Source organism: Dendropsophus ebraccatus, chromosome 1, assembly GCF_027789765.1.
Source record: "Dendropsophus ebraccatus isolate aDenEbr1 chromosome 1, aDenEbr1.pat, whole genome shotgun sequence".
In the NCBI taxonomy this organism is placed as follows: Eukaryota; Metazoa; Chordata; class Amphibia; order Anura; family Hylidae; genus Dendropsophus; species Dendropsophus ebraccatus.
The window spans coordinates 97,362,905-97,387,532 of NC_091454.1; the positions used below are offsets into that span (position 1 = coordinate 97,362,905).

The 24,628-nt window shown below is 41.1% G+C and overlaps 1 protein-coding gene across 1 annotated transcript; it reads left to right on the top strand.

Moving 5' to 3' along the window:
- The first annotated feature begins 6,400 nt into the window (after positions 1–6,400).
- On the top strand, positions 6,401–10,089 carry AMIGO2 (adhesion molecule with Ig like domain 2). Its single transcript, XM_069955981.1, has 2 exons — positions 6,401–6,613; positions 6,842–10,089. The coding sequence occupies exon 2, from the start codon at positions 6,961–6,963 to the stop codon at positions 8,506–8,508; it is 1,548 nt and encodes a 515-aa protein (XP_069812082.1). The 5' UTR covers positions 6,401–6,613; positions 6,842–6,960; the 3' UTR covers positions 8,509–10,089.
- The last annotated feature ends 14,539 nt before the right edge of the window (positions 10,090–24,628 follow it).

The following is a 24,628-nucleotide window of genomic DNA, read 5'->3' on the forward strand; positions in this document are numbered from 1 at the left end:
CATGAGAAAACGAGTAATGGGATGCAAATACATATAAGTACAAAATATAAATACTCATTAATAAATATAGTATAAATCATTTTTCAGGTTCAAACCTTTAGGATAACGAGTGTCCAAAAACAAAATCCAAAAAGCCTCTCGTTTTCTTAATAGCTGGACCCAGTCGCCCCCCCGTGTGGGTTTGTTAACCCTCTCCAGGGCACACACTGAGAGGCTACTGGTGTCTCCTCCGGGGCAATCAATAAAATGTCTAGAAAGACCAGAAACAGATTTTCTGTGAACCGCATTGTGTGAACGAATATCTGTCAGGTGTTTGCTGATGCGTAATTTTAACATACGTTTTGTTGAACCTACGTATTGTAAGCTGCAAGAGTTACATTCCGCTACATAAATAATATGTGTGGTTTTACAGTTAATGAAAGATTTGATTAAAAAATTACGTCCAATATTGCAAGATGTAATAGATGTCTGTTTAGTGGCATATTTACATAGTACGCATCTGGGGGTTCCACATTTGTAGAACCCTGTGGTTTTAAGCCAGTTAGTATTACTAGTACTTTTATAGTCACGGGTGTTGATATTACTAAGGGATAGAATGTTACCTAAGGTTTGACCCCTTCTGGCTACACACCGTATGCCAGATGCCAATATTTTTTCACATTTAGAGTCTTGTAGCAGTATGGGAACATATTTTTTAACGATGTTAGTAATTTCTCTATACTGGGGGCTATATACAGTGGAAAAAGTGAGTTGATTTTCTTTCTTGTTGTAGGATTTTGTAGCCTCTCTATTATCTGTCCCATTAATGTTGTAGGATTTTGTAGCCTCTCTATTATCTGTCTCATTACTGGAGTGCTGTCTGTCTAGCAGATGGTATATTCTATCATGAGATTCTGCTTTTTTACGTGCTCTCTCTATCACTGCACAACCATAGCCTCTGGCTTTTAACCCTTTAAGGACGGGGCCCATTTTCGTTTTTACGTTTTCGTTTTTTCCTCCTTGTGTTTAAAAGGTCATAGCACTTGCATTTTTCCACCTAGAAACCCACATGACCCCTTATTTTTTGCGTCACTAATTGTACTTTGCAATTACAGGCTGAATTTTTGCATAAAGTACACTGCGAAACCAGAAAAAAATTCAAAGTGTGGTGAAATTGAAAAAAAAAAGCATTTCTTTTATTTGGGGGAAATGTGTTTTTACGCCATTCGCCCTGGGGTAAAACTGACTTGTTATGCATGTTCCTCAAGTTGTTACGATTAAAACGATAAATAACATGTATAACTTATATTGTATCTGATGGCCTGTAAAAAATTCAAACCGTTGTTAACCAATATACGTTCCTTAAAATCGCTCCATTCCCAGGCTTATAGCGCTTTTATCCTTTGGTCTATGGGGCTGTGCGAGGTGTCATTTTTTGCGGCATGATGTGTTCTTTCTATCGATACCTTGATTGCCCATATACGACTTTTTGATCGCTTTTTATTAAATTTTTTCTGGATTTGATGCGACCAAAAATGCGCAATTTTGCACTTTGGGATTTTTTTGCGCTGACGCCGTTTACCGTACGAGATCAGGAATGTGATTAATTAATAGTTTGGGCGATTACGCACGCGGCGATAGCAAACATGTTTATTTATTTATTTATTTGTTTACTTTTATTTAAAACCTGGGAAAAGGGGGGTGATTCAGACTTTTATTAGGGGAGGGGGCTTTTTACTATAAACAACACTTTTTTTTTTTTTACACATATACTAGAAGCCCCCCTGGGGGACTTCTAGTATATACACTTGGATCTCTCATTGAGATCTCTGCAGCATAGATATGCTGCAGAGATCCATGAGATCGGCACTCGTTTGCTTTCAGCTGCTGCAGCCGAAAGCGAACAAGTGCCGAGCCGAGGACGGCGCCATCTTGGATGCGTCCCCGGCCGGCATCAGTAACGGAGATCGCTCCTCCGGGACAAGGTCCCGGAGGAGCGATCTCCCCCACTAGACCCCAGGGAAACGTTGCCTCCGGTAATCGGAGGCAGCTGTCAACTTTGACAGCTGCCTCCGATTAGCTAATTAGCGGGCACGGCGATCAGACCGTGCCCGCTAATAGCAGCGGTCCGGGGCTACTCGCGGCACCCGGGATCGCGGCACTTCAAAGCGGGGCCGCCGCGCGGCCCCGCTTTGAAGTGCAAGTGAGGACATATGACGTAGGGGTACGTCATATGTCCTTAAGAGGTTAATCTCCCTGTGAGTTCCTCGGCCTCTTAAATAAGAGGCATCTTTGGAGCAATTTCTGCGAGTGCGAATGGACTCACCCACAGGGAGATTTCTGGTGACATGATTGGGATGACTACTACTAGCCTGTAATACGCCATTTCCGGCGGTGGGTTTTCTATACAGACTAGTAGTAATATAGCCACCTTCAAAAGAGAGTTTTAAATCAAAAAATGGGATAGATTCTGTCTCAAATTGGTATGTGAATTTTAGGTTTAGCGTATTCCCATTAATGTATTTTACAAAGTTTTCTGCATCAGATCTATTGCCCCTCCATACCAGGAGGAGGTCGTCTATATACCTCCCGTACCAGAGAATGAATTCTCTGTACGGGTTGTCGATGTTAAACAAGACAACCTCCTCCCAGTAAGCCATAAATAAATTGGCTAGTGAGGGTGAAAAACAAGCGCCCATCAGGCATCCATTAGTCTGGAGAAAAAACTGATCCCCAAAAGAAAAGAAATTGTTGGTAAGCAAAAATTCCACTACCACACCTTGGGCCCCTGAGCCTCAGCCATCAACCAGGACTGACCAAATCTTGCGCTCCTAGACATACATTAACAATTATACCAGTATGCAAGGGGATGAATATCATCTTTTTATCTCTTATTCTATTGATAGGGGACAACAAGCTGAAACAGGAATACTCCATTAAAACTCATAACATGGCATGACATGACAGGCGCTTGCAGCACTCAACAGTTGCTCTGCTCTCATCTTGCTTCAGGGCCCCCTCCCAGGACCAAGGCTGCACTCATCCTCCTCCACTAATGAACTGCCCTTTTCTCATTCAAAAAAGAAAAATCACCGGCGTATGGGGACCACTTAGGACTAACTAATACTTAACTTTTAATAATTCATTAAAAATTGTAGCAAAAAGGTCCACACTAACAACAAAAAGACATACACTAATGTGCTCTATATACAGTGAGGTAGCCTACAGGGCAAATGTAGACATAGGGGAGATATCCCACGTTCCCAAAGGGATGCTAATACTTAGGGACTAATGGCCCGGTGTCAAAACACCTAGGATACAATTAAAGAGTCAGGGAGAAAAGGAGAGGAGAGTAGTGGTGCGCCCTGCTCTCTGCCCTAATAACCTCTTGCCCTGCCTTTTGGGGAACCCACCTCCTTAACAGGGTGGCCCCAACCACGGTGACAGTCCCTTCCTTATTGCACGTGCCCAGTAGGAAACAAGAAGCACAGAAGACAGAAAAGAGTGAAAAAACGGTGTATACTCAAAACCACCTTAAAAACAACCAGCAAGAAATATCATATTATATACACAGTATCTATTATATATAAGCTGTGCTTGTTCCTACACAGCGCCTATATCAAAAGCTGTGTTCGTTCCGACGCGTTTCAGCCATCCCAATTGTGGATGGATTCATCAGGGAACACATATAGCACTCCAAAAGGATGTGCTTAAACCAATTCCTGCTGTGAGGGATATCCTTTCATCATAACAAATACATGGACCTCTTAGGAATGGTACAACACAATATAGTGGTAAATGATTCGTACTCAATATGGTGACAGCAATTAAGGAGATAACAAAGGAGAACAAAAGAATAACCCCAAATAAATAAACGGATGAATATAGCAAATAGTTGTACTTAGCTATACAGATGGACTGAAGTTGTGCTGCCTGCGAAGGTCCATGTTCATCCCACGATGAGAGGGATGATTCATCTCATCGTGGGATGAACATGGACCTTCGCAGGCAGCACAACTTCAGTCCATCTGTATAGCTAAGTACAACTATTTGCTATATTCATCCGTTTATTTATTTGGGGTTATTCTTTTGTTCTCCTTTGTTATCTCCTTAATTGCTGTCACCATATTGAGTACGAATCATTTACCACTATATTGTGTTGTACCATTCCTAAGAGGTCCATGTATTTGTTATGATGAAAGGATATCCCTCACAGCAGGAATTGGTTTAAGCACATCCTTTTGGAGTGCTATATGTGTTCCCTGATGAATCCATCCACAATTGGGATGGCTGAAACGCGTCGGAACGAACACAGCTTTTGATATAGGCGCTGTGTAGGAACAAGCACAGCTTATATATAATAGATACTGTGTATATAATATGATATTTCTTGCTGGTTGTTTTTAAGGTGGTTTTGAGTATACACCGTTTTTTCACTCTTTTCTGTCTTCTGTGCTTCTTGTTTCCTACTGGGCACGTGCAATAAGGAAGGGACTGTCACCGTGGTTGGGGCCACCCTGTTAAGGAGGTGGGTTCCCCAAAAGGCAGGGCAAGAGGTTATTAGGGCAGAGAGCAGGGCGCACCACTACTCTCCTCTCCTTTTCTCCCTGACTCTTTAATTGTATCCTAGGTGTTTTGACACCGGGCCATTAGTCCCTAAGTATTAGCATCCCTTTGGGAACGTGGGATATCTCCCCTATGTCTACATTTGCCCTGTAGGCTACCTCACTGTATATAGAGCACATTAGTGTATGTCTTTTTGTTGTTAGTGTGGACCTTTTTGCTACAATTTTTAATGAATTATTAAAAGTTAAGTATTAGTTAGTCCTAAGTGGTCCCCATACGCCGGTGATTTTTCTAGTTTGTCTTGACCACTGGACCTTACGCTACTATGGTGTAACGGCACCTGTATTTCCGTTATTTGGATTTTCCTTTTCTCATTCAGATTGACAGTGGCACTCATTGGGTATTAGGGTGCCCATTGGACATCTTGGTAGAAGGATGCTCACTCAAATTGGCTGACAGTTTTCACTAGGCAAGACTGGGTCCCTTGAGGTGCTGTGGGCTCCGGCACTTGACCTAGTAAGCCAGATGCTAAAACCAGCCCTAGTAATATTTACCTTCTATTGGGATATATCTGGCTATCACAATATGTAGCAGCAGCAAAGAGGCCCTTGTCACCCCTTATGTTGCCACTCAGTGTAAAATGTATGTAAAAATAGAATACTTGTAATAAAGTAATATAACTTTGTTAAAGTAATGTATAAAAACAAATACAAAAACAAGTACCCGTGTCAGCTGTCAATTTCAACTAGACCAATTGAGTATATAATGTAAGGGGGGGGGGGGGTCTCCCAACTATACCAACAAATGTCTGAGAAGAAATGTAACAAGATGTTTGATCTCAACATACCTGATCCTTTTTTTCTCAGGGGAGTTAAACCACCAACTCCCCTTTCCCTAGCAATTTGTCTGAAATTCTTTCTGTGTCTTTAGTGAGTTTCATTGATTGGCTGAATGAACAGTTGCATTCAGAATGAGAATGGTGGTTGCATTTCTTTTGTTTACTACAGCCTAGTACCATTGCATAGTTCCCCAGACATTCCCTTTAACACTTGTTCACTTGTTTCTATGTAAAAAGCATCTGTTGCTCAGTTAATAAGTGGATGATGCTATCAGCTATATTCAGTGTTGTAGATACTATTGTACCCATCATACTATAGTATTTGTTTATAGCACCACTTACAGGCTGATAATGGTCACATATTAGTAATGGACGTTTATCAGTATTGCTGGATTGTTCCATGAATATCTTGTACTGCTCATGTGCATAGTCCCAGTGCTAAATTGTAAAGGAAAACTGTATTTTGATGTGCAATTAACAGTGCGCTGGTTCCTCTCCAGGGTAATAGATCTGGAATGAGCTGTTGCTATGCTGTCATGGATTTACAGTAACTCTTTATATTGTCACTAAGTGACAAAAAGATCTGTAGCGTCACAGCACCTTTATGGCACTTAGTGCTGCTTTTTTAATATTTGAAGTGTTTTTACATTTGTTGTGGACGAGCACAAAGGGCGACAGTGATTGGTGATAATGGGAATGCCTATCCCCTTTGAGCTACAGCAGCAAGACTCTTCACGCTTGGCAGGATTGAAGTCGGAACAATACATCCCTTGGGTAAGTCTAAAATGGAATTTGTTCACAAATGCAAACATTTTAAATGAACAGAATGAAACCAGAGAGTGGGATACACACATCAACATAGGTGGTGGGAGGGGGAGGGGCGGTATTGCTTGTAGACATAGGCAACAGCATCTGCGCTGTCTGTGCCCTCATCAGTGAGCTTTGTATATTTCTCTGTGCTGACTTCAGCCAATCACAGTGCTAAGGTGAAGAGAGGCAAGGCAGGCTCAGCTCACATATATGCTGGTCTCCTGAACGCAAGCAGCCTTGATCAGATGGGATAATATCGCACACAGCACACACACAACCTGTTTCTCTTCTGCTTTCTTTGAAAGTTCTCTGCTCTTAACATACAGATAAACAAGGGATGAAGACAAAGAGAAATAGTCACAGACCTGGACTCCAATGCCCTCATGCAGACATCAGCTAATGAATGCTGTAAAATAGCAGGTAATTTTTTCTATCTTCTGTCATTTTATATTTTTAGTGATGGGCGACTCAGCTATGGATTCATCATTTTGCATATATACATCCATAATATATATATAGAACTTTTAGAATATGTATTAGTTCAGTTTCAGTTTTAAATGAGGCTGTGGATATTTTTTGATCTGTGACTGTTATATTTATGGAGCTGTTCTAGTTTCATACACTAAACACAGTTTGTTTAATTTTCAGTGCCATTGTGAATACTGCTACAGGATTTATAGTTGAGGTATAATGTTCCCCTAACATACCTCCAAGTCTAAATACATGATTTGTGGGAGTAGAAAAGTAGTGGCTGAGAAAGAGCCATAATGCCTTTCTTTGGTTCATCTTTGTCCATGGAGCTTGGAAATGTCCATACAAAATGGAAAAGCATTGCCTACGTGTTACTGCTGCTCATCGTCAGCTTTGTTGGTGGTGCTCCTGGGGTGTGTCCGCCAGCCTGTATTTGTGCCAGTGATATAGTAAGCTGCACTAATAGGAACTTATCTATAGTGCCCAGGACAATCTTCAAGTTTATTAGAAAACTAGATCTAAGCTACAATAAAATAGGGTTCCTGGATCCAGACTGGTTCCCAATCATGTTTGACAAATTGCACACTTTAATATTAAATCATAACACCATAAGCAGCATATCTGGTGGTAGTTTCTCCACACTTCGAAATGTAAGATATCTTGATTTATCATCTAATAATATAAGGACGCTAAGCAATCCAGTTTTCCAAGAACTTAAGATGCTAGAAGAGCTTCTGCTGTACAACAATCAGTTATCTAACATTGATCCTGGGGCATTTGGAGGACTCCATAAACTGCAGAAATTGTATCTGAGTAACAATGCACTAACACATTTCCCAATGGACTTGTATGTTGGCAGAAATAAACTGTCAGAGCTTGTGCTGTTGGACATGTCGCAAAACAACTTGCAATCAGTGCCTGTTCAGGAGATAAGCTTAATTTCAGCAAGACAGCTTAGTGGAATATACCTTCATGAGAATCCCTTTCTATGTGACTGCCCTTTAAACACAATGTTAAACTTCTGGTACCGCAGGCACTTTTCTCCAGTTGTGGATTTCAAAAGTTACTATAGTTGCACCTCACCATCTGAGTCTAAACGACTTCTTATTCAAGACAACTTTCTTAACTGTTCTGAAAGTGCTGGTAATGAGTCATTTCATGCTTTTGGCCTGTTGTACGAGGTTCAAGTCGGAGAAAGGCTGGTGGTACACTGTGACAGTAAGATAGTGGACAAAGATACACAATTTATTTGGAGAAGCCCAGAGGACAAAACACTTGAACCTGAAAAAAAGACTGACCATTATCGTGTGTTTTTCAATGGAAGTTTAGAAATAGAAGATGCTCAAATTGTAGATTCAGGTGTATATTCCTGCATCGCAATAAACAAACTGGTTAATGAAACTATAGATATTAGAATAACAGTGGGCAATTTTACTAGTCACAAATCCCATTCACATGAAGCATTCAACACGGCCTTCACTACACTTGCTGCTTGTGTAGTCAGTATCATTTTAGTTCTGCTCTACCTTTATCTTACCCCCTGTAAATGCTGGTGTAGATCTAGGAAAAATAAAAGAAAACAGAACCAAAACAGTGCTCACTCCTCCATCCTAAGTGCCACGCCATCACATGAGCCCCAAGCTGAAAGGAAATCCAGCACAGGGAAACGGGTAGTGTTCTTGGAGCCAGTCAAGGAAACTGAGCAAGGCCAAAATGGGAAAGTTCGTCTGATTCCCAATGAGAACCTGACAGCAGAAAGCATCTTAAAGAACAGCAGACCAAAGTCTGACTCGGATTCCGTCAACTCTGTCTTCTCAGACGCTCCTTTTATTGCACCAGTGTAACAATTTGCCTGAATCTCTTTTTGTATTTACAGTCATAATAAAAACAACTGTGACTCTTAAACTTACAACTTGCAGAAACAGATGCCTTTGTAAACCTAATAAGAGAAATGAATGTACAGTTCTATAGATCACGATCTACAAGCACATACAGGAAACATATGTTTGATTCAGGAATTACCTTTAAAATGGTCATCTATATATATATACAGTATATACCTACCTGTCTTTGTTTACCAGACATTCTTCTGTTTTAGGAAGACCCCTTTGTATTCTTTAGCTCTGGGACTTGTTGTGAGTTTACAATAATTACAAGTACAGTTGTATAGGTTACCTGGACATAGCAACTGAATTCAGTCTTTAGATTGTATTGTTCTAACAGATTGCAGCTACACAGCTGTGAAGTTTAATGTAGCAACATGTACTGGTATAAAGTCATTTTAAGGAGGTTCGTCACTGCAATTGCTTTAATAATAACAATAATATCTAAATAACCAAAACATTACCCATGTAGTAAACTTCAATGACAGTACTCATCTATTTACTATTATATACTGACAGAGTGAAACCATCTCATGCATTTTGTTTATGTAAATTAGTTTCCTAAGGATTATTTTTCAACAGTTTTTATTTTTTCTATTTTAGGTATAGAAGGGTTTAATAAAAAAAAAAAAGCCTTTGCCATGCAAAGTGATTATCTAGAGCTAAATGTTAGCACAGGCAGAAATTCATCCAAATAGGACTTCTCTTGGGTCTATGATTACTACTGCAGATGTTCGCTTACAACAGGTTAATATTCTCGAGTAGGCAGGAATATCCCTTAATCGGGTAAAGCTGATATTTAGACCATGCCGAATGAAATTGCAGTTGATGTTGGTTTTATTACATAATATTGTTTACAGACTTGATGAAAGAAATTTGCTGTTGAAACATTCAATGTGCACAGATATATATATATATATTTGCACTAGTTGTTACAGATTACCAAATATCTGGAAGCAAGTAAATTGCTTGTAAATTTCAAAATTATATGTATTTAAGAAGACTGCAGGATTATTATAAGACAAGAGGTCTATATTTATTAACAGTATAAAAGCCTAGAGTTTAGTGTTTGGTAGACGGTAGTATCTGCCTTGGAAATATATATATACATATACATATATGTCTATCAACTATTGAATAGCTTTACTCAGTTTTAAAATATACTGTGCTAGCAGCAATGTAATAGCCATAAAGCTTAATTGATGATGTTGGGTCATCATTGTTTTCGTAGTATTAAGGCATATAGTAGATAAAATATAGTGTACCCCCCCCCTGCCCCTATATTATAATATGTTCCATTTATAGAATGTGTACTTTCCCTACATATAGCATTATAGCGCATATGTATTTTATTATTTCGAAGAACTTTAAATATGTTTATATTTTGTTCTGTTATTGGACATAAATTGGTGGTAGCGGGGTGTATTTATGAAGCAACGTCATCAGAAGAAAATGTTAATGTTGAAGTGGGGGTACTATAGAAATGTCATTAATCTGTTCAACATAGAACATGCTAAAAATAAATGCCTGAATCATTTCAAATTGTGCTTAATAAATATTTTTTTCAAGATGTAATGTAAATGTAGTTTTGATTATACAGTACAATGCATTAGCCTACAAAATGGGACATGACATATTTTCTATACTTCCAAGCCATAACAATTGCGTTCAGCCCTTGGCTTAAATAAAATGACAGCACAAAGTTCTACTTTTCTGCTCTTGATAGCTGCTATAAATACACTAAACTGTTGCCAAGGTAAGTGATCTGAAAATAAATATATTACTGTATTATCAATACTTTACTGCTTGTTTCAGGTTACCAAGTACCCATACTCATATCCCTTTTTTGTTATGTCTAGAGATGAGCGAACCGGGTTCGGGTTCGAGTCCATCCGAACCCGAACGTTTGGTATTTGATTAGCTGGGGCTGCTGAACTTGGATAAAGCTCTAAGGTTGTCTGGAAAACATGGATACAGCCAATGACTATACCCATGTTTTCCACATAGCCTTAGGGCTTTATTCAAGGTCAGCAGCCACCGCTAATCAAATACTGAAAGTTTGGGTTTGGATGGACTCCAGGTTCGCTCATCTCTAATTATGTCCTAAATAAATAAAAAATGTAACAATCTTTTTGTTAGTAAAGGATCATTTCAGTGTTTTATTGCTTTTTAATTTCAATATTCTGCTGTTCTGTTTCTTGCTAATGATGTTACAGTATATCAGTAGTCACCTTCATTTGTCACCATGTTCCATATGTGATACCCAGACAGCTCTAGAATCCAAGAAGGAACAAAGCAAAACTACTTACACAATATTATCTTAACCCCTTGCCGCATATGGACGTACCGGCACGTCCAAATCTGCATACAGTTACTGCAGATGGACGTGCCGGTACGTCCACGGGATGACAGGGGCGCAGGAGCTGCACTTCTGTCATCCCCGGCGGGGCCCGGCTGTCAGTGATAGCCGGGCACCCGCCGCAACTGCCGAGATCCGCGCCGTGCCCGGATCCCGGCAGTTAACCCCTTAGTGACCGCCGATACGGCGGTCACTAATGGGCCGGCACTGCAGTGCTTTTCATCTCCCCCCACCGTGAATCCACGGTGGGGGGAGATGAAATAAGTGAATCAGACCCCAGATCAGCCCCCCCTCCTAGTAGCCAGTCACTAACCCCCCTCCCCCGGCGGCCATCGGATCCAAGATGGCCGCCGCCATCGCTGTGAACAGAGTATATCTGTTCACAGCGATGGAAATGTAAAAATGAATTAAAACCCCATGCTCTCCACCACCGGAGGTAGGGGAGAGCATGGGGCAGTGATCGGGGACCCCCCTGTGGGGTCCCGGAACAGGCGATCGGCGGTATATACTATATACCGCCGATCGCCTGTTCACAGTGCAGGGATGCACTTTTTATCCCCTGTCACCATTAATGATTGGTGACAGGGAATAAAAAGTGTCAGGGTCCGTCCCCCAAGTCGCCCCCCACCCCCCCAGTCACCCCCCGTCCCCCAGTCACCCCCCTTCCCCAAATACGTTACCTGATCCTGGAGCTCCTTCCTCTTCGGTGTCCTGGCTGGTTATGAAGTGCGCATGCGCTCCACAACCAGCCAACTGTCACTGAACTATGATTACTGTGATAGAAAATATCACAGTAATCATAGTAATACAGTGAAAATGAATGTGTAAAGTACAAAAAGTGACAAACACACAAAAAATAAAACACACACTTTTTATTATAGTAATAATTGCAGTTTACTCCTAAATTACCCCTAACCCCCCCAGATTACCCGTAACTACCGCAGGTTGCCCGTAACCCCCCCAGGTTGTCCGTAATCACGTCAGATTGCACATAACCCCCCAGATTACACGTAACCACCGCACGTTGCCCGTAACCACCGCACGTTGCCCGTAACCACCGCACGTTGCCCGTGACCCCCTCCAGATTGTCCGTAATCACCCCAAATTACATGTACCCACCCCAGATTACCTATAAGCACTTCAGTTTATCCGTAACAAATCTAGATTGTCTGTAACCCCCCCAGGTTGCCCTAACCACCGCAGGTTGCCGTAATCATGCCAGATTACATGTAACCCCCCCAGATTGCACGCAACCACCGCAGGTCGCCTCTGACCACCGCACCTTGCCTCTGACCACCGCACCTTGCCTCTGACCACCGCACCTTGCCACTGACCACCCCAAATTGCCAATGACCCCCTCCAGATTGCCCGTAACCACGCCAGATTACAGGTACCCACCCCAGATTACCTATGAGCACTTCAGTTTATCCGTAACCACCCCAGATTGCCCGTAACCACCCCAGATTGTCCGTAACCACCTCACGTTGCCCGTAACCACCCCACGTTGCCCGTAACCACCCCACGTTGCCCGTATCCACCTCATTTTTACCGTAACCACAGCAGGTTGCCTGTAACCACCCTAGATTGCCTGTAACCACAGCAGGTTGTCTGTAACCACAGCCGGTTGTCCGTATCCTTGTCAGGTTGCCTGTAATCACCCCAGGTTGTCCGTATCCACGTCAGGTTGCCTGTAACCACAGCAGGTTGTCCGTATCCACGTCAGGTTGCCTGTAACCACCCCAGGTTGTCTGTAACCACAGCCGGTTGTCCATATCCTTGTCAGGTTGCCTGTAACCACCCCAGGTTGCCTGTAACCACCCCAGGTTGCCTGTAACCACCCAAGGTTGTCTGTATCCACGTCAGGTTGCCTGTGACCACCCCAGGTTGTCTGTAACCACAGCCGGTTGTCCGTATCCTTGTCAGGTTGCCTGTAACCACCCCAGGTTGCCTGTAACCACCCCAGATTGTCCGTATCCACGTCAGGTTGCCTGTAACCACCCCAGGTTGCCTGTAATCACCCCAGGTTGTCTGTAACCACAGCAGGTTGTCCGTATCCACCCCAGGTTGCCTGTAACCACCCCAGGTTGCCTGTGACCACCCCATGTTTACCATATCCACCCCAGATTGTCTGTAACCACAGCAGGTTGTCTGTAACCACAGCAGGTTGTCTGTAACCACAGCAGGTTGTCCGTATGCACGCCACGTTGCCCGTAACCATCCCAGGTTGCCTGTGACCACCCCATGTTCACCGTAACCACCCCAGGTTGTCCGTATCCACCCCAGATTACCCGTAACCACCCCATGTTCACCGTAACCACCCCAGGTTGTCCGTATCCACCCCAGATTACCCGTAACCACCCCAGGTTGCCCGTAACCACCTCCAGATTACCCGGAACCACCCCAGACTGTCCGGAACCACCCCACGTTACCTGTAATCTCATTTTCTTTATTGTATTTTAGTAACTGCGCTATTCTAATAACTGTTACTAGCTGCGGTTTTGCTCCAGCAAATTGGCGCTCCTTCCCTTCTGAGCCCTGCTGTGTGCCCATACAGTGGTTTATGCCAACATATGGGGTACTGTTCTACTCAGGAGAACCTGCGTTACAGATTTCGGGGTACATTTTTTCTCCTGTTCCTTGTGAAATTTTGAAATTTCAAACTAAATGAACATATTATTGGAAAAATTCGAGTTTTTCATTTTTACTGGCCAATTTTGAATACTTTCCTCCAATACCTGTGGGGTCAAAATGCTCATCCTACCCCAAGATGAATTCTTTGAGGGGTGCACTTTCCAAAATGGGGTGTCTTATGGGGGGGGGTTCACTCCGCTGGCACTACAGAGGCTCTGCAAATGCACCTGGCTCTCAGAAACCTCTTCAGAAAAATCTGCACTGAAAATGCTAATTGGCGCTCCTTTCCTTCTGATCCCTGCTGTGTGCCCATACAGGGGTTTATGCCCACCTCTGGAGTACCGTTGTACTCAGGAGAACCTGCGTTACAGATTTTGGGGTGAACTTTCTCTCCTGCTCCTCAATAAATTGAGAAATTTCAAACTAAAGGGATATATTATTGGAAAATTTTGTGTTTTTTATTTTTACTGTCTACTTTTGAATACTTTCCTCTAATAGCTGTGGGGTCAAAATGGTCACCACACCCCAAAATGAATTCTCTGAGGGGTGCACTTTCCAAAATGGGGTGACTTATGGGGAGATTTTACTCCGCTGGCACTACAGGGGCTCTGCAAACGCACCTGGTGCTCAGAAACTTCTGAAGAAAAATCTGCATTGAAAAAGCTAATTGGCGCTCCTTCCCTTCTGAGCCCCGCTGTTTGCCCATACAGTGGTTTATACCCACATATAATGTACCGTTCTACTCAGGAGAACCTGCGTTACAAATTTTGGGGTAACTTTTTTCTCTTGTTTCTTGTGAAATTTTGAAATTTCAAACTATACGAACATATTATTGGAAAAATTCGAGTTTTTCATTTTTACTGTCTACTTTTGAATACTTTCCTCTAATACCTATGGGGTCAAAATGGTCATTACACCCCAAGATAAATTCTCTGAGGGGTGCACTTTCCAAAATGGGGTGACTTATGGGGAGATTTTACTCCGCTGGCACTACAGGGGCTCTGCAAACGCACCTGGCGCTCAGAAACTTCTTTAGCAAAATATGCATTGAAAATGCTAATTGGCGCTCCCTTCCTTCTGAGCCCGGCTGTGTGCCCATACAGTGGTTTATGCCCACATATGGGGTACTGTTCTACTCAGAAGAACATGCGTTACAGATTTTGGGGCACTTTATTTCTTTTGTTCCTTGTGAAATTGAGAAATTTCAAACTAAACGAACATATTATTGGAAAAATTCGAGTTTTTCATTTTCACTGTCTAATTTTGAATACTTTCCTCTAATACCTGTGGGGTCAAAATGCTCATCTTACCCCAAGATGAATTCTCTGAGGGGTGTACTTTCCAAAATGGGGTGACTTATGGAGGGATTTTACTCCGCTGGCACTACAGGGGCACTGCAAACGCACCTGGCGCTCAGAAACTTCTACAGCAAAATCTGCATTGAAAAAGCTAATTGGCTCTCCCTTCCTTCTGAGCCCCGCCGTGTGCCCATGCAGTGGTTTATGCCCACATATGGGGTACCATTGTACTCAGGAGAACCTGCGTCATAAATTTTGGGGTAATTTTTTTCTCTTGTTCCTCGTGAAATTGAGAAATTTCAAACTAAGCGAACATATTATTGGAAAAATTCGAGTTTTTAATTTTTACTGTCTAATTTTGAATACTTTCCTCTAATACCTGTGGGGTCAAAATGCTCATCCTACCCCAAGATTAATTCTTTGAGGGGTGTACTTTCCAAAATGGGGTGACGTTTGGGCGGGTTCTATTCTGCTGACACTACAGGGGCGCTGCAAATGCACCTGGTGCTCAGAAACTTCTTCAGCAAAATCTGCATTGGAAAAGCTAATTGGCGCTCCCTTCCTTCTGAGCCCCGCTGTGTGCCCATACAGTGGTTAACGCCCACATATGGGGTACCGTTGTACTCATGAGAACCTGCGTTACAAATTTTGGGGTGCTTTTTCTCTCATGTTCCTTTTTAAAATGAGAAACTTTAATCTAAACGTATATATTATTGGAAAATTTTAATTTTAAATTTTTTTACGGCCTAATGGTGAATACTTTTCTCCAGCCCCTGTAGGGTTAAAATGCTCATTATACCCCTAGATTAATTCTTTAAGGTGTGTAGTTTCCAAAATGGGGTCACTTATGGGGGTTTCCAGTATACAAACCTCCTAAATCAACTTAAAAAAAGAACTGGTCCCTAAAAAAATCAGTTTTGGAAACTTTCACGAAAATGTGGTAATTTGCTGATAAATTTCTAAGCCCTAAAAAAGTAAAATATGTTTATGAAATGAAGCCAGAATAAAGAGGACATATTGGTAATGTGACTTAGTAACTAATTTATGTGATACGACTTTCTTTTTTTAGAAGCAGAGAATTTCAAAGTTCATAAAATGCAAATTTTTTAAATTTTTCATGATATTTTGATGTTTTTCACAAAAAACACACAAAGTAGTGACCAAATTTTGCCACTAATATAAAGTGCCATATGTGACGAAAAAACAATCTCAGAATCGCTAGCATACGTTAAAGCATCACTGAGCTATGAGCGCATAAAGTGAGACAGGTCAGATTTTGAAAAATGAGCCTGGTCATTAAGGCCCAAATAGGCTTAGTCTTGAAGGGGTTAAGAAGGTACGCATCATCACTTTATTCAATATAATTTTTTTTGTAGTCGTATGCCCTTTTTCAGCAATCTGCCAATAAGAAAGTAGCTTACATAGCACAGCTCTATGAATGGCTGGCTTTGATGATGATGTAATATAGAGAGACGAGTAGAGACTGAAAACATGTATAAGTGGGGAGAGAAGAAGCATATTAGGATATTATGTTTATGTGAACAGACTGACCTTTTTCTGTAGACTTAACAGAAGCACAAAAACACTGCAAAGTTTTAGACTTCTCTCTTTACTTTATATCGTTTTTTTGCTTTCATTTTATTGTGTAAATCTAGCCTAATTGTCCATTTTGTATCTATTTTGTCACATTTTCAGTTAAGAAGTCAAATGGCACAAAAGACAGTATTGTATTTTTTGCTTTTCATGGTAATATTACTATGGCATGCACTATTAAAGAGCTCCTCAGATGAATGCCTGAAGTGCAGCCTGGTGTATACATTACCGGTCCATGCTCCGGCTTGTTCTGTGGCTACCAGCGTCTGGACATCCCGCTCAGCCAATCAGTGCATTGCAGCGGGACAGTGCGCTGATTGGCTAAGTGGGACGTCCAGACGCTGGAATCCACAGAACAAGCGGGGGGCAATTGTTACTGGGGCTTGCCATTGGGAAGAGGCATCAGAGGCTGCTGAGGAGCGCCCTCTCCCCCCTGAGATCGCCCCCCATCAACCAGTGCCCTGTGCCTTCTGACCCCTCCTGTCCCCCTTTGCCCTCTCCCTGGTCCCAGGACTCACTCTGAGTTCTGGGATCCACAAATGGCCCCCTCCTGCTGCAGCATGTACCAGCATCTGTCCAATAATGCTGGTCCATGCTTCTCTATGCTGTGATTGGCAGCTCTGTGATCAGAGCTGTCATTCACAGTGTCTGACAGTGACAGGAGGAGGGCAGAGGCTGGATGCAGGCTCTGGTCCCCCACTAGGCGAATGCTATGTGAGGAGATCAGAACCTGCATACATATAGTGTAAAAAACACATACATAATAAAATACCCCCTTCCCTGTAATCTCCCAGTGATAAGGGAGATCTTAGTTTTTCGTAGTTTTAGTTATTGTCAGTCAGCGTCCATTACTGAGCGTCAGTCAGTGCCTGTTAGAAAGTGTCAGCGTCCGTTAGTTAGCCTCAGTCAGCGTCCGTTAGTGTCAGTCAGCGTCCATAAGTAAGTATGAGTCAGTGTCCATTAGTAAGCATCAGTCAGTGTCCGTTAGTAAGTGTGTGCAAGTCACACACAGAAGTGCTGCTTTTCTTCTGAGCCCTGTTGTGCGCCCGCACAATACTTTCACAAATGGGGTATTTCTGTGCTCAGGAAAAATTGCTTTACACATTTTGTAGGGCTTTTGCTCCTCCCAGCTTTTTGAATTTTGAAAAATGTGGGGTTTCACCGACGTGTTAGTGTGAAAAATTTGATTTTTCATTTTCATGGCCCAATTTTGCAAAAAAATGTGAAAAACTTGTGGGGTCCAAATGCTCACTGTACCCCTTGTTACATTCCTTATGGAGTATAGTTTATGGGGTCACTTGTCAGGGGTTTCCACTAGGGGGCTTTGTAAATCTAGCATGGCCTCCGAAATTCATTACAGACAAATCCACTCTCCGAAATTTAAAGTGTGCTCCTTCCCTTCTGAGCTGAGTTGTGCACCCGAACAACACTTTACGTTCACAAATGGGGTATTTATAAAAACTGCAGATTCAGACAAATAAATGTTTTATTGCATTTTACTTTTTATCGCTGGTTTGGTATGAAAAAAATAGGATTGAATTGGAATGTCTGCAATGTCTGTATCACACATTACGCTGTGCGAACGCTAGGCCACAGCAGAGCAATGATTAGGTAACTGGCACTATAGGTATCACATGCCTTTTACTGGGCAACTGGCATAATAGGTATCACTTGCCTTTTACTAGGCAACTGGCTCAATAGGTATCTGGTGCCTTTTACTGGGCAACTGGCACAATAGGTATCACTTGCCTTTTACTGGGCAACTGGCACAATAGCTATCACTTGCCTTCTACTGGGCAACTAGCACAATAGGTATCACTTGCATTTTACTGGGCAACTGGCACAATAAGGTATCACATGCCTTTTACTGGGCAACTGTCACAATATGTATAATGTTTACGTGCCCTTAGTGGGCTAAACCAGGGACACTATAAGTCCCTTGTACAAACAGGGTACTGGAATGAATACAGCTGCTGATGCTGCTGATGCTGCTGCTACTGATGCTGCTGTTATATTATCTAAGTCTTATCACTGAGAAGTGCTTTGGATTCAAAGATGACCTTTTTTGCTGGGTCTTAGCCCTGAAAAGGACTTTTGGGTTCAGTAGTAAGCCTGCCTCACCAAAACGCTACTAAAACCTATCTCTCCCTGCTCAAAGATCTCTCCCTGACTAGGTGAAAGCGCATCTGCGGTCGAGAGGCGAAAGTCAATTATTAAATATTCAAGGTCATGTGGTTCAGCCATCCAATGAGCCGTTTTCGCGCTGCTTGCGTACTCCCAGGGTCCCTCATGGCCTCCCTGCATGGTCATTGGATTAAAAAACGCCAAGTGTGATGGAAGGGCTTTCGAATGTTTCCTGCGTATTTGTCACACTACTCAATTGAATTCGAATCTTTCGAATACCGCAATATTCGATCGAATACCATCTCGTACTTGCTCATCTCTAGCAGAGATGTGTGCCCGCCACAGTACGCAAGTGGTGGATTCCGCAACTGATTTTACTTCACTTTTCACGTCACTGTGCACAAAAAAAGAGTTAAAGCATGTTCACTAAATGCTGCCAATATAAAGTAGACACGTTATAGATATGAATCAATCAATAATTTATGTGGTATAACTATGTTCTTTATTGGCAGAAACTTACTAAACTTTCTAAAACAAATTTAGAGAAATGCAATTATTTTTAAAGTTTTCACAACATTTTGGAGTTTTTCCCAAAAAATGCTAAAGCTATTGACCCAAATTTACCACTAACATAAAGTAGAATATGTCATGAAAAAACAATCTTTTTTACATACAGGTATAAACCATCTACTTTAATGACTGAGACTGTATAATGAAGTCTTGTTTATTAAAGCATAGGAAATTGTGAAACTGTGAAATAATAGTGAGAAAACATGAATAAACATTTGCTTCTATACAAGAAACACAATACAGTAATATCACAAAATAGCTGAAACATAACCTACATGTAGACACATGTAGATAACATAAAGAGAGCTGGTCTGGTAAAACTACATAAAAATGCAGCTGGCTGAAACTAAACATGAAAGTCTGTGACGATATTGGCAGCTGTGGCCCACACAACAACCCTAACCCTCAGGGTTGGTGCTAATCAGGAGGGTTAGGGTTGGGGCTGTAGGGAGGGTTAGAACATGAGAAATCAGTGGGACATAACCCTAATCTGACCCCCAACCTTACCCTGTAACTAAACAGATTAGGGTCGGGGGTCCGACAGGGTCTGATTTGGGCTGCCAGGAAGCCCGGAGTGGAGCAGCCAATGAAATCTGGATGGGGCGGGGCTTGCCTGGAGAGGTCCCTTTACGGTATGGGATTTAGACACTACCATATGGTAATGGACTTCTTTATCCCAGAGTGCATCACTTCTACTGAGAAGGGATGGTAACAGTAGAGGGACAAAATACTTAAAGCAAAGTCAGCCACTAGATGGAGTCTGTACAGTACACAGCAGATACTGGAGGCATGATACCCTGACAGGATTAAAGTAAAAGAGGCAAACTACAGTTTTACTACAACATAAATGCATTAGACACTGAAATGCCAGGACACTGCTTATTGAGAAACTATTTGTTGGGTGGAATAGGAATAATAAAATGCAATTCTGACATTGTTTTTTGAAGTTTTTTTTTAATGGCATGTACTATGATAAAACAAACAAAAAAGGTTAATGTGTTTTTTATTTTATTTTATATGTTTTACTACTAAAACAAACTTAAAAAACAAAAATGTGGTTTGAGTCAAGTTCTGGCACCCATAACAACTTTTTTTTTCCTTCAATGGATGTTAAGGCTTTTTTTTTTTTGTGGGATGTACCGTGTTGGGATACATACAACTTTTTAATATTCTTTTTTTTTTTTTTTTTGTTGCGGTGATAAAGAAAACAACAAACAAACAAAAAGCAATGACTGAACATTTATAGAAGTGACAATTCCAATTATTGCTTTTTTTTCTTACCCTGCACCTGGCTATAAGATGCATGCCTGGTTTAGACAAAATATAAAAACCTCACTGGTGGGCTAAGGCAGTGGAACGGTCAATGTTAGAGATTAGCGAAGTTTTTAAAAAATTCAGTTACGCCAAAAATTTGCAAACTGAGCACTAAAACAGCTAAACAATTGTTTGCCTTTTTATTGCAGTTTTGGTGCACAACTTTCTGTGTCCATGCTGCCCTGGTGTACTCTTCTGTGTCCCTGTGCCTTCAGCCCACTCAGCCAATTACTGACAGCACTGCAGCTAGTGATTGGCTGAGTGGGCTGTCACTCTCTAGACAATAGTGACGGCCTGCTCAGCCAATCAGTCAGTCACCAATTGGCTGAGCGGGCTGTCACTCCAGAAATGAGAGTGGCAGTCTGCTCAGCCAATCAGTGAGTATTGCATCTCAGTCAGTCTTTTTTTACTCCACTAAGAGCCTATACCATGTTTGTGATCAGGTTAGTGATCATTTGTACAATACACTACAATATTTCTGTGCTCAGTTTCTTTCTGTGCAGTATAAATAATTTATAAACTTTATTCTCTGAGGCAGCATGAATAATGTTTTAACGTATGCGTATTTTTTTTATGTTTTTGTGCTTTTGCACAATGTAGGCCTTTCCCATCTTCAGCTATAACACTCAGCAATTTTTTTTTATTTTTTTTTCATCTTTGATTTTAAACTACAAACTATTTGTGTTTTTTTACATTTTTATTTTTTAACTTTTTTTACTTATTAATTTTTTCTGACATAGAATTTGGTTTAACATTCCAACTCTAATGTAAATACATTTTTATTTTTCCATGTGCCTGGACAGTACAAGAACAAACAGATGGGCAGCATGTTCCTGCTCATGTTTTCCTCATTTACACCCTCCCTGCACAGAGGAGAATGGAAGGTCAGATCTGCATGATTAGAACACACTTTAATACAGGGACAGATAGTTATTGTGGCTTGCTTTCTCTATCTTACACTAAAAGGGTCTGTTTTCAGTAAAGTCTGCAGAATCATTGTCTTGTTCACATTTAACTGTTTGGAGTTTTTTTTCCCTTTGATATTAAGTTGTTAACCCACTTCTGAATGTTCCAGTTCCCTGTTTCTGCTCACGTGTAGTTCCTCTGGTCATGCAGAAAATTTAATAAACTGATCTAGATATTTTCAAATTTAAATATAATTTAGATTTATACTACGAAATTGTATCATAACGGTAAGATTTATTAAGAAATACTGGGCTAAAGTATCAAATGGTATCTTTCTTTAGAATAGAGGTAGGGGACCTTGGCCCTCCAGCTGTTGCAAAACTACATTTGTCATAATGCCTGGCTTTGGCTGTCCAGACATGATGGGAGTTGTAGTTTTGCACCAGCTGAAGAGCCAAGGTTCCCTACCCCTGCTTTAGAGTCTAGGTGTCAAAGCTTTGATTTTCACCTTTTTTGTTGTAATTTCAATGGAATATAAACTGAACACCTTTATTAAGTTTAATCTTTCACTCATAGCCTAAATATCAGCTATTCATTGTGACTGGCACAAATGAATAATTCAGTTGCCAACAGCACAATGTAATAGCCAGGGTCATGTAACTTGATGATGCAATTTCCCAAGCATTACACAAATTAATTTCAGGATTTTGACCAGTAGCACATTGGTATACTCAGCTTTTAAGAATTAAAAATCACATAGCATGTTGTTATAGCTTTAAAGTGTGGGCATATCTGCCCCGTGGCCCTTAAAACCACTTGGATTTTATAGCTACTCTATTCAAGATGAAAGAAGGTCTGTCACAAGCTCAGCTGTTATCTCCTACATGCAAGTGGAAATTTATCCTGGGGCACAAGAAGTCTTGCCTTTTCATGGCAGAGGATAGAAGATAAAAAGCAGCATTTTGTTTGAAAAGCATGCATGTCAGACATAGAGGGGTAGGGCATAAACAAGGGCATACATAGATGAGAAGTATCACTATAACAAATATCATTCTCATCAATCTCCTCCCACCTGTGGTTTGGGAAAAACTTAAGAGGAAAAATATGCATCAAAACAGTCTCAAAGAAGAACAATGACCATCCATTTTCTAAAAATGTACTGCAAAAATGAAATATGGACATTGGGTGATTTGTTGTTTTAGGAGCTTTTTCTCTATGAAGGTAATACATTAGGCAAAGTGAAGGTCCAGTTTTATGCCTGGAAATGTTACTTTTGGATAGGTTATAGCTTATCTAGATATCTAATTGATCCATTATTTTTATGTTGAACTGACCTCTGCTTTTTCAGGATGGTTCTTCACAAAATTTTATATTTTTATGTATGCTAACAATATATTTTCATGGCCAATGTAGTCCAATTCGGTTGCAAAGGGCAGACCTTTAACCTTAATAATAATAATAATAATAATAATAATAAATATATTAACCCCTAGACGACCCAGGACGTAGAGTTACGTCATGGAAGTCTGTCACCAGACGACCCTGGACGTAACTCTACGTCCTGGGTGTTTCTCCGCAGCGGAGCACGCTTCACAGCAGGTGGGGGCCGGCTGCAATCAGCAGCCGGGACCTCACCGGTAATGTCACGCTGCAGTGATCTCGCTGCCGCGTGACATTAACCCCTTAAACGGCCACGGCGTTTAAGTGTAAGTGACAGGGGGAGTCCCCTGTCACTTACCAATCGGGTTAAAACGGTTCGCCGCAGGTCTCTCACCTTCCTTCGTGCGGTCCGATCGGCGATCTGCTGCACTAAGCCTGCACAGGCAGGCTCAATGAGCAGATCGCCGATAACACTGATCAATGCTATGCCTATGGCATAGCAATCATCAGTGTAGAAATCCAAGTAGTGAATGTAAAAGTCCCCCAAAGGGACTTCAAATGTGTAAAAAAAGTTAAAAACACCAATACACTACCCCAAAGCCCCTCCCCCAATAAAAGTTGAAATCCCCCCCTTTCCCATTATATAAATAAAACATATAAAAATAAATTAATATATAAACATATAATATACCGTAGCGTGCGTAATTGTCCGATCTATTAAAGTATAACAAGTGTCATTGAGAACGGTGAACGGCGTAGATGAAAAGAGGGAAAAAAGTGCGCGGATTACCCATTTTGTTACATTATATATATAAAAAAATTCATAAAAAGTGATCAAAACGTCCGATCTTCACAAATATGGTATTAATAAAAACTAGAGATCATGGCGGAAAAAATTACACCCCATACAGCCCCATAGGTGAAAAAATAAAACCGTTATAAGCGTCACAATAGGGCCATTATATTATTAACTAATTGCCAAAAAAAAGGATTTCATAAAAAAATATATATATAACATTAGAGAATCTGTGTAACCTGCATGTGGTTGTGTTCGGGCTGACCTATAGAATAATGGTATTATGTCGCTTTTACCATATAGTGCATTACGTAGACACAGGAACCCCCCAAACGTTACCATATTGCATTCTTTCTTACGATTTCACCTATTTATATCTTCATAAATAATATATTTGGAATTCCATCATACATGTTATGGTAAAATGAATGACGCCATTACACAGTACAACTATTCCTGTAAAAAACAAGCACTTACATGGCCCTGTAGATAGAAAAATGAAAGTGCTAGGGCTCTTAGAAGGGGAGGAGGGAAAAACGAAAGCACAAAGATCAAAATTTGCGCGGTCCACTGGGTCATTTTGGGCCTGGTCCTCAAAGGGTTAAAAAAGTCAATTTGTGTTCACATTTTCATGTTTTGGAAACTTTCCACATTTTGCTATGTTAAAATGCTGTTCATTGCTCCACAGTCATGTGTATGCTTCTGATAATAGGAACACTGGATTCCGCAGCCACATTTAGATATCTCTTTACACTTGGCTAGCCCGCACTTGCATTACATTGGGCATGTGCCTACTATAAATATATTGTACATGCTAATATGTATTGTGTATACAGTATTGTATTCACAGTAAATTGAACTGCTGTAGATTTTCCTAATAACACACTCCTTGCTTTCTATTTCATGTGCATACCATATAATAAAGAGTTTGTTAGACTTGGGTTTCCATCTATATCATAAAAATCAAAGTCTGTCTGTCTGTTTGTCCTTCTGTCTGTCTGTCTGTCTGTCCTCTATAGACTTCCAAACGCCTGAACCGTTTGACCCCAAATTTGGCACACAGATACATTGGGTGCCCGGGAAGGTTATTGCGAAGGTCCCGTCCCCGCC

Bases quoted from the DNA above. Each gene is read 5' to 3' on its own strand.
- AMIGO2 (XM_069955981.1), top strand. From the start codon at position 6,961: ATGCCTTTCTTTGGTTCATCTTTGTCCATGGAGCTTGGAAATGTCCAT.